The following is an 11,900-nucleotide window of genomic DNA, read 5'->3' on the forward strand; positions in this document are numbered from 1 at the left end:
GATGTTATCCGATGAAGGCTAAAGGATGTCAATTTGGTGTTTTAATAACTACATTGAAATGTCGTCGTGTTCCTATAATCAATAAATCGATCAATCAATCAATCTACTATTACTACTACTATACTACTACTACCTACTACTACTACTACTACTACTACTACTACTACTACTACTACTACTACTACTACTACTACTACTACTACTACTACTACTACTACTACTACTACTACTACTACTACTACTACTACTACTACTACGACGACGACGACGATGTTTACAACTGCTACCTGCTACCTCTACAACAATAACAGAAACTACTACTACTACTACTACTACTACTACTACTACTACTACTACTACTACTACTACCACTACTACTACTACTACTACTACTACTACTACTACTACTACTACTATTACTACTACTACTACTACTATTACTATTACTACTACAACAACAACTACTACCACTACTGCTACCACCACTAATAATATTGCTAATTATGATGATGATCATCATGATGATCATGATGATGATGATGCTAATATATAATAATAATAATAATAATAATAATAATAATAATAATAATAATAATAATAATAATGATGATAATAATAACAATAATAATAATAATAATATAATAATAATAATAATAATAATAATGATGATAATAATAATTATAACAATAATAATAATAAAGATAATAATAATAATGATAATAATAATATTAATAATAATAATAATAATAATAATAATAACAATAATAATAATGATAATAATGATAATAATAATAATAATAATAATAATAATAATAATAATAATAATAATATAATAATAATAATAATAATAATAATATAATATATAATAATACCGGTGCTGCCATCAATGATACCTCTATATCTTTGAATGATATTATTTTATCAAAAAGTTAATTCGGATTGTACGAAGAAATTAAATGTTCATAACGATAAGGAAAATAAATAATCTAACGTTATATCAATTATTTACATTTTTTCATTCCATTGCCCATGACAGCATTTGTGTCCTATCCCTCAAAATGGTGGTTTTGATGCTAAAAATTATATATATATATATATATATATATATATATATATATATATATATATATATATATATATATATATATATAAGCAAAATTGAGACAAGGACTAAGTTCATTTTCATTATCGAAATAAAATAAAATAGCTACCTTAAACGTCAATTTATAGAGAGAGACCAAAAAAAAAATATTTTCATAATGTTTTTAATTAAGTTTATTAACTGCCACATAACGCGAATTCTAACCCCTGAAAAGTCATTTACAATTTCTGTTTAGCCAGAACTCGCGATTTTAGTATAAAATCGTGTAACGTCACGCATAAGTTCCCATAATAACATTTTAATACTCAACACATCATATCAATCAACTTGCTCAGTTGGTGCACTCGATATATTGAAAGACTTCAAAAGTTATCACCGACTATCCGGGAATAAATACCCAACCGATAAGGCACTTGATATACATCAAAGATAACAACACAACTGGGTGATAACAGACCATTTTTATAATATATCCGTCTAAGTCACACATGAATACTATATTTATTAATATAAACAATAACATTATAAAATAAGTAAATAGTTATATTACTATCTATCCAAATATCACAAAAACGAACTTAGCAACAACGAATACATCTAAAACACTTACACACAAACATTACAAACACTCAAAAATACACACCATTATTTGATCCACTATCTATCCACGCAAAATTCCTCGGTCCAAGATCAGCCGAAACATGTTGGCAGTTTATCCAAGTGTAACTGACCGACGAATCGTCAACTTAGTGACGACAAACCCAAACAAACCAAAGAAACACTTCAAGCCACGGTGGGGCTGTGACTTGTGTTTGCTCAGTTGGAAGCAAATCGAACCCCCTTCGGTTTTTCGTGCGTCACTGTTCGAAGGCTCAATCAATAATAAACCGATCGATCGATTGGATGGTGAGGAGAACGGTGCAATGTTGTACATTTATGGTTTTAACAGTATCTTTGTTGTGTCATTGTTATGGCAGGTTGCTCTGTTATTACCCCCCTCTCCCCTTCTTTCTTGTCAATCTCCATAGGTACTTTTATATCATAATATTATAACTCCATTACTTCTCAATTTGTCTTAATTCATTCTCAAATTCTTGCTGCTGCCACCGCCACACAATCACGACCACCACCACAACAACAATAACAACCTCATCAACAGCACCAACTAAGTACTACTACTACTACTACTACTACTACTACTACTACTACTACTACTACTACTACTACTACTACTACTACTACTACTACTACTACTATTAGTACTACTACTACTACTACTACTACTACTACTACTACTACTACTACTACTACTACTACTACTACTACTATTACTACTACTACTACTACTACTACTACTACTACTACTACTACTACTACTACTACTACTTCTACTACTACTACAAAAACAACAACCACAACAACTACTGCTACTACTACTACTACTACTACTACTACTACTACTACTACTACTACTACTACTACTACTATTACTACTACTACTACTACTACTACTACTACTACTACTACTTCTACTACTACTACAAAAACAACAACCACAACAACTACTGCTACTACTGCTACTACTACTACTACTATTACTACTACTTCGGAAAATCCCAGGTTTGAGAGTTTTTGCCAAGATGAAGCTTATTTAAATATGTTGATATTTGAAAGTCGAGTTTTCCAGCAAAATTTTAAATTACGTGTTTATCCAGTGTGCGGCAGTTAACTGGTTAACTGTTTGTTTCTGTACAATACTTTTTACATTCCGTATTTTCTAGCAACTTAGCGTTCATTATTCTTTTTTTATAATTTATTAGACTATATATATTATATATATATATATATATATATATATATATATATATATATAGAGAGAGAGAGAGAGAGAGAGAGAGAGAGAGAGAGAGAGGTGGGGGGGGGGGAGCACTTTGGTCAAGGCGCAATACGATCAATCCATAGATGGGGGGGGGGGGGGTGCTCATTTTTGGATCATTTTCTAGTTCAGGCGAGGCGAGATGTGATGATTTCATGGTTTTCTTTCAATCAAATATACTGCTCGTAAAATAACAACGGCAGCTTAGAGAACATTTTGTGAGCTTGAATTTAACCCCCAAATTTTTTTTAATAGACAGAGGGTGGGGGGGGGGGGTGACGTCTTTTGATACACAGTAGAGTACGGTGTTTACCAATAAATGAAATAACATCACAATTTAAGGCACACTGCATTGAAAAACAACCTTTTGAAAAGGAAGGTGTAAAGCCACCAATCAATAGATAACCGTCACCACCACCGCCATAATCATTATCATCATCATCGACATCATCATCATTATCTCAAATTTGATTTTGTTTGTGCGGAACCCTACTAATTTTACAATTCAGGGAGCAGGCAATGGTGTAAGATAAAACACTTAAAAGTGTTAAACAATTTTATTCTTCTATTTTGACGTGACCAAGACTATCTCAAAACTACACACACCTTCGAAATTTGCTCTTTGTACTTAAAAGTCTTTTTAAAAAATCTGCAACGTTAATTTCGGCTTTAATAAATTTTCAACTTGGCCTGTTATTTAGTTAATTTCATCAAAATATCAAAATTAAAAATAGAAATGTATGGAAGCATTTTCATATTCCATATATATTATCTTTAAGTCAAGAAGAGCTCTTGGTTGTGAAGTACGCCAACTTCAAGATCTTACTGAAAGCAACTGATGAACCTATTTTAAAAAATTGAATGAAGGCACTACTCAGGCACACTTTAATGGAATTGAAACCCCAACGATGTTTATTTTAAAGAGAGGTAAAATTCAGTAGATCTTATATCCATTAATTTCATGATATATATGGTTGGGAAATAACGAACACCTCTTCTCATCAGAGTGAGAGCATGCTTGGGCGAGTTGCTCATCGGTAGAATCATCACGAACCACCCTAGTCCTACTCATCCAATCTTGACACGCTTTTCTATTTTGGTAAAAAATGTTTGATTCAGATTCTCTCGGTTCACATTTGATTTCTTTGCCTATTTTAAATTTTCTTTCTTTTTTTTTCTTTTTCTTTTTCACACAATGATTCCTCCATCTTATTAACTTAAACCTATGCCTATACTAGACCCCTATAGCCTATACTATACTATAGTATATCTAGATACTCTAGATAGAGAGTAGACTGTAGTCGTCTAGATAGTCAAAAAGCGTACTAACTGGGTCATGATTAATTTGCTTTCCTGCCAATGCAAGAATTGATGATCTCCTGACCACATAAAACACAATCTCATTTAATGAACGTGATTTTTTTCAACGAATAAAGCTTTGTTTATTTTTAATTTAACACAGGAAAAAACAATAATCTTGATGAAAATGACTGATAATGTACAGACGTCCTCTGCCGTTTCGTGGAAGGAACTCGCAGACCAGAAAAAGCGAGAATGGAGAAACGTTCTTGAATCTAGGTTTGTTCTTTCTTTAAGACACGTTTCATCATCATTCAATCATCATCATCATCTTCTTCTTCTTCTTCTTCTTCTTCTTCTTCTTCTTCTTCTTCTTCTTCTTCTTTCTTCTTCTTCTTCTTCTTCTTTTTCTTCTTCTTCTTCTTCTTCTTCTTCTTCTTCTTCTTCTTCTTCTTCTTCTTCTTCTTCTTCTTCTTCTTCTTCTTCTTCTTCTTCTTCTTCTTCTTATTATTATTGTTATTATTATTATGATTATTATTAGGTTGCGTTTTTATGCACCTCCGTTGGAGGTGTACAAAAACACACCGTTTTTATGCACCTCCATTGGAGGTGTACAAAAATGCACCATTTTTATGCACCTCCATTGGCGGTGATGGTACATTAATAAAAATGTTGCTGCATACGTCCATGAGGTTTAAATAGTTTTAGATAGTAGTATAGCACGCTGCTTAGTGAATACCGATGTACCTTTATACAATGATAATAAATTAAAGAATAATAACAATAATTTAAAAAATCAAAAGTAAAAAGAAACATGGCACACAAATACTGATGTCAAATCAATAATTGTAGAAAATTAAAATCGAAGTTTTTTTAAAAACATGATAACAAATTTTGAAAAAAAGAAAAAGAAAAAAAAACCAAACAAAAATAAAGTAAATTTTTAAAAAAGAGTCTACAACGGGAATCGAACCCGGTACTTTCAAGGTTAGAGTCTGACAGCTTGTCCACTGCGCTACTGAGCCACCTGACTGTTCATCACATTTAATAAGGTTTTTCTAAAACATTATTTTACCTTCAATGCAACTTCTATTTTCTGGTTTCATATTTCGATTTCTTGAATGATTGTTATTATTTTATAAATCTATTAACAAAAACATCCTCCAGATGTCACAATATAACTTTCGCCATGTCCAAATACAGAAACACAATATCGCTGATGAATTTGGGTGGGATGCGCATGCGTGACGGAGGTGTATAAAAACGATCCGTTAAGATACACCGTCCACGGAGGTGCATAAAAACACTACGTTATTATTATTATTATTAATATTATTATTATTATTATTATTATTATTATTATTATTATTATTATTATTATTATTATTATTATTATTATTATTATCAAGACTGAACGATAGTTGAATTGAACAAACATTGATATAACAGCTTAACATCTAAATCTTTTTTAAAGCTTTTAAGTTATAGGATGTTTATATTTGAACGATAATTTTTACAGTCCATATCTTCTAGCAGCTTAGTATTCATTAGTTTTGTGTTTTGTTAAACATTTATATTTATTTTTTAAAACTTTATGTTAGTAAATAAAAAATACATGTTTTAGTTAAAGAATTTTGATCTGAACATGTTTTCCTATGATACATTATTGTTATTTTTGCAATTAGATGATTTTCTGTTTTGTACTGTTTTACATACCAGGATTGAAGAATTGGAACTGTTGCTGGGGGAGAAAGATAATCTTCTTCAAGCTGAAAAATTAAGGTTTAATGAGACCAAAGAGCATTTTAAATACAATTTAAAGCTTTTGGAGGAGAGGGATAGAGAACTTGAAAAGTATGATGTTTTATTTGCAGGTTCGTATTTATCATCTCAATCATGTAATATAAATCCAACTTCTGATAAATTATAGTAATTTTAACATTTTTATTAGGGTTCCTTGTAGCTCAGTTGGTAGAACACTCGCTTCACAAGCAAAGGGGCTGAGATCAATCCCCGGTGCAGTTGAGATTTTTTATGACCCCGCTGTCCACCCAGCAGTGATTGGGTAGCTGATTCCATTAGATCTGGCAAAGGGTACTTTGCGAGAGACTAGTGTCCTATAATAGAGCAGTAAGCTATTGCTATTATCCATTTCAATCTATGGAAACCTGGATTAACTCAAGCTCCATAAGCCAAACGGCTCTGAAGGACTACTACTAACTTGTGCATTGATACTTATTTTTGTGTTTTAAGAAAGAAGATATGAATGTGTAGACAATGGTTATAAGGATGATTTGGTGTTGTTTCTGTTTTTTAAATAATTTAATAGGTTCTCTTATTAATGAAAAAAAAAAGACAAGTTTTAAAGGTTTTGTGGTAGATTTATGTATTGGTTTGTAATTCTTGTTTCTGCTTCTGTTTTTGTTTTGAATTAAAAAAAAAAATTCTTAGGCTGCGTTTTTACATAAATGTTTTACATGCCTGTCATCTGCATTTTTTGCGGCCGCAAATTTCAGGGCGATCCGCAAATTTTGGCAAATCGTAGCAAATTTTGGGAAAATTGGCAAATCGCGTGGCAAATTTTGGGGAAAACACAAAGCCAAAACAAAATAACGAAAAAAAAAGTGCAAAACTTGAGAAATGTTGCAGCTTTGCCTGGGCCCAAACCAAGGGAAGCTACTCTCTACGGATAATGATCCTTTAAAATCTTTGTAACAACGCTATTGTGTAAATTAATCAATGTAGCCTCCTTAAGTGTAATAAATTGTCTTTTATATATATTTTTTTCTGTATCGCGTGTTAATTTTTACTGAAACGCTTAGTTCTCCTCGGCAAAATTTTTGGCAAATTTTGGTCTTTTTGGAAATTTTCTTGGCAAATTTTGGGGGTTTTTGGGCAAATTTTGGCAAATTTTAGGTCCAAATTTGGCAAAAAAAAAGCAGATGACAGACATGCTAACATCTTGGATCTTGACTACCAGTAAGTTTGATGAACTTTTGTGTTCGAATTGTTTATTTTATGTACATGTTTGTAGTGAACTTCTTTTTTTTTTTTTTTCGCCACAGACATAAAAGGACAACTCAATTCAAAAAGTGCTGAAATTAGTGAATTAAAAATACATGTGGATGACTTGAAAAATGTCATCCATAGAGAGGAGAAGATGAGAGCAGATATGCAGTCAAATTACCAACGTCGATTGAGAGAGAACAGATTGAAGTTGATACTTATAAAAGGTGAGAAGATTACTCAGGGCTATATCCATTCTCTCATAAAGGACTGTAGTGGGAGAGTGACAAGAGTTTTTTTTAACATAAAAAATTTTAAAGGTTAAAAAGTACAGGACAGACCGCCCCCCCCCCCCCCCCCCCATTAAACCAAATACTTGTATAGCACTGAAATGTAAGTCTTGTAATGGTTTATCCATAGAATTAAACGAATGAGAATACGTACGAAAACTAAAAAGTGTCCACCAATGAAAGCATTCAGCGCCATTTTGTTGTTGGCTGAGAATGTAATAATTACCATTCATTCGGTATCTATGTCAACATAACCACACAAGGAAAACAACAAACAATATCAAAATCCACAATAAAATGTTTCAGAACTGTTGCGTATATTTATGGCACAACGAAGCTGTCAAAAAATGAAGTTAGAGAATGTGTGTAATCATGTATTATAATAACCTGTAATGTGTTTTCCAACCACCACATCATCTACTACTACAACCACCACCACAATATCATCACTAACACTACTACTACAACCACCAGCCCCACATCATTATCACTACCACTACTACTACACCACCACCAGCACATCATCATCACTACCACTACTACAATCACCACAACCACATCGTCATCACTACCACTACTACTGCAACCACCACCACCATATCATCATCATTACCACTACTACCACAACCACCACCACCACTACTACTACAACCACCACCACATCACTACCTCAACTACTACAACCACCACCACAATAGCATCACTACCACTACTACTACAACCACCACAACCACATCGTCATCACGACCACTACTACTACAACCACCACCATATCATTACCATTACCACTACTACTACAACCACCACTACCACCATATCATTACCATTACCACTACTACTGCAACCACCACTACCACCATATCATCACCATTACAACTACTACTACAACCACCACAACCACATCATCATCACTACCACTACTACTACAACCACCACCACATCATCATCACTATCACTACTACTGCAACTACAACCACCACCACATTATCATCACTACCACTACTACTACTGCAACCACCACCACCATATCATCATCATTGAAATATTTTTTTTTTTTTAATTGAGCTTTATATAGTGCAATATCTACTAAATGTGCTCAAAGCGCTTTACAAGGGGTCCCTGGTCAACATTTAACATGTAGGACGGGACATGATGCCTGTTAGGCGATATTACAATTTTTCGGACAAAGACAACTCTGTTAACGGCCAGATACTCATTTTACACCTGAGTACGGTGAGAGAATGTGAGTAAAGAGCCTTTTCCAAGGACTCAACTATGCGCCGAGCGCGAGGCTCGAACCCAGGACCTTCCGATCCGGAAGCGAGTGTCATACTACTAGACCACATAGCCGCATCATTACCACTACTACTACAAACACCACCACCACATCATCATCACGACCACTACTAATACAACCACCACCACCACCATATCATTACCATTACCACTACTACTACAACCACCACCACATCATCATCACTACCACTACTACTACAACTACAATCATCACCACCACCAAATCATCATCACTATTACTACTACAACTACAACCACCACCAACACCACATCACCTCACTAACACTCAGTACTACAATCACTACCATTAGGTTTTGGAGCTTTACTTCATTTGAAATAAGGAAACTTCGGAATTGTATTTGGCATTGTGTTTATATATCATAATATAATTCTAATCAGTTATCTTTAGAACTAGATACTATACAATATGTATGCCAAATACCACCCCAATTCCCCTTTCTTGTGTGCGGGAATTCCTCTTTCGGCATTGAAATTGAGTGTGAGAGAGTCATCACTACATACATAAACAACAGAAACAATTTAAAAACAAGACTATGACACGCAACCACTCACACACGAGGCTATACTATTTATCCTTTTCTCTATATAGAATAGGACAAGACAAACAATAGCTTGACTCTCGCTACACTTCGCATTGATGTTTGTCGTCTCACGAGTTCAACTCTCGGTCGACCTGTCAATATTCCTTTTTGCCTCGGACGTAATCATTAATAGAATGTTGTGTGGTTTTGACGTGAAGAAAACCTTAAGAAGTCACATTTATATCATTTTAGAGAGATCGTTTTGAATAATTTTGAGTTAAACGAGCGAGCAGCAACCTGTTTTCATGAACGATCAGCGCTTGTTTACTATAGTAACGCGATTCCCAGCCAACATCAAAATGGCGGATATTTTTCTCATCGAGGCCGCTGGTTGGTTAGCCAATAAGAGCACCGTACGGTTTCCATTGGGTAAATTCCTTGGGTTTATCTCTATGTCAAATGCTGGATGATGTTATAATTAAAATCTATTTATGATTTGATACCTATCAATGTAATAACAATTTACTTAATCTGACGTTTCAAATACAAACAATTGTATGTTTTAGTTCTAAAGATGGAGAGCTCAATGATGAACGCCAAGAATATGAAAAATTTAGGAGGAATCTCCAGAGACAGCTTACAAATGTTCAGAATGAGTTGGATACCCAAAAAAGAGAACTGACTGTTGGTATGTAGATACAATTTGATATCAATATCAAGAGCACCAATTACTATATTTTAATTTATTATGCAGAATCTTTATTTTTCTATTTTAGTCTCGCTTTTAGACTTTGCAAATGTTAAATTTTCACACACACACACACATACATACACATACACATACATACATATATAAATACTTCCTGATGAGAGCGAGTGCTCAAATTCATATTGTCGAAGTTAATCATAATTATACTTTAAATATTTCATAAATAACTCCTTTTATCAAACAGTTGAGCACGATTATTTCATGGTTTTTGTTTTTATAATTTATATATATATATGCTTTAATTCTAGTTTCTGTGTCTTGATGGGTTTGTATCTGAAGCCTCTGAGTTTTTCTTGTGATTATTGAGACCCATTCATCTTACCTTATATTTGTATCATATTTTTTGTCAGGGTGAGGGACATGCATTCCTGTTCAGTTCCGTCTTTATCTGCTGATAATATTACTGTCATTGAGTATCATCATATGACTTTACTAAAGGTGGATTTTTGGTGCTTGAGTGTTGAGAATTCTATTCCCCTCAACATATTAAGCTCAATAAAATACATATGGGCAATTTACTTCTTTTTTTTTCTAATCTGGTTCTGTTCTTACATTCAATTAGTCCAATTTCTACCCTAATTTACTCATTTCTTTATGCTTACCAATGACTCAGGAGCGCTGATTAACACTTCACTATAATCATACTGCCTTATCTGATTTCTTTTCTTTTATTTTCAGCATGACATAGAAGTGCCTTTTCACTCCTAAAATTAAATTAAATATTCGTATGGACTGAGTATCGGACTAAAATTGTAAAAAAAAAAAAGCCAAAATAAATGATTAGGTCAAGTGGCATTTTTTTCCAGCTAACATCATATTTTTTTCGTATTTAAAAGAAATGAATAGCTTTGATGTAGTTTTTAAAATTCTAATGGCAATTGAAACACTTTTGGGTCCTATCATTGCCTATATTAAATAGGCTTTTATTGCTCTACTTATGAAATGGATTGAAAAGAACAAAAAAAGTGATAGTTCATGTTAAAACTCATTCAGAAGGTAATGGAGTAAACAATGTTATTAATTTTTTTCATCTTTTAGAATTTGAAAATGCACTTAAGAAAAGAGAACATGAATTTCGAGTACAGTCGGATGAGCTGAATGCAAAGGTGTTAGAACATGAACTAAAGGTGAGTCTTTGGAAAATGGTGATTTGATAATAGAATTCTGATTTATTTGAAATAAATTCTTGATTTTCTCTTGTGGAACGTTGTAATGATATTTTGTATATAATGTGTAACCTATATTCTCAACAACGCAATAAACTCACAATTCCATAGATCATAGTTTGAATCTTACCAATTTAAAATGACTATTATTATGAATAATTTAATTTTAATGTATTTTAATATTATTTTTAGTCTTTAATGAGTTATCCCGTACGATGAAGTAATTTTTATTAATGTTTTCTGTTCTACTTGACTATTTTTATGCTGTCTTGCTGGAAAAGAGAAAAAAAATGAGTCGATGTCGATTTTGTCCCCAGGTCAAATTGCTAGAAAAAGAATTGACTTTGGTGAGAGAATCCAGTGACAAAACCTTGGCAAAGGCTGAAGATGCTGAAACAGAACAGCGTAATCTCGAAAAAATAATCAAACAGAAAGATTGGGAATTGGCAGATGTTACAGCTGTCAAAGATGCAGAGTAAGGAACATTTCAATGTGAAATATGTAACCAACTGCATTCAAATGGTATTATGTTGAGGTGATTTTATAAAATAAAA

At 32.9% G+C, this 11,900-nt stretch overlaps 1 protein-coding gene across 1 annotated transcript in view; it reads left to right on the forward strand.

The window, feature by feature from the left end:
* The first annotated feature begins 4,464 nt into the window (after positions 1–4,464).
* LOC144962301 (coiled-coil domain-containing protein 57-like) overlaps positions 4,465–11,900 on the forward strand; it is an 11,405-nt gene continuing 3,969 nt past the window's right edge. The window contains exons 1-7 of the mRNA XM_078895204.1: positions 4,465–4,556; positions 5,997–6,131; positions 7,194–7,256; positions 7,430–7,510; positions 9,978–10,099; positions 11,219–11,307; positions 11,664–11,821. Coding sequence (XP_078751330.1) covers positions 4,465–4,556; positions 5,997–6,131; positions 7,194–7,256; positions 7,430–7,510; positions 9,978–10,099; positions 11,219–11,307; positions 11,664–11,821 — 740 coding nt within the window. The remainder of the gene's footprint in view (positions 4,557–5,996; positions 6,132–7,193; positions 7,257–7,429; positions 7,511–9,977; positions 10,100–11,218; positions 11,308–11,663; positions 11,822–11,900) is intronic.

The sequence above is a fragment of the Berghia stephanieae genome, unplaced genomic scaffold (assembly GCF_034508935.2).
Source record: "Berghia stephanieae isolate SIO BIC M18660-M18661 unplaced genomic scaffold, UCSD_Bste_1.3 scaffold807, whole genome shotgun sequence".
NCBI lineage: Eukaryota > Metazoa > Mollusca > Gastropoda > Nudibranchia > Aeolidiidae > Berghia > Berghia stephanieae.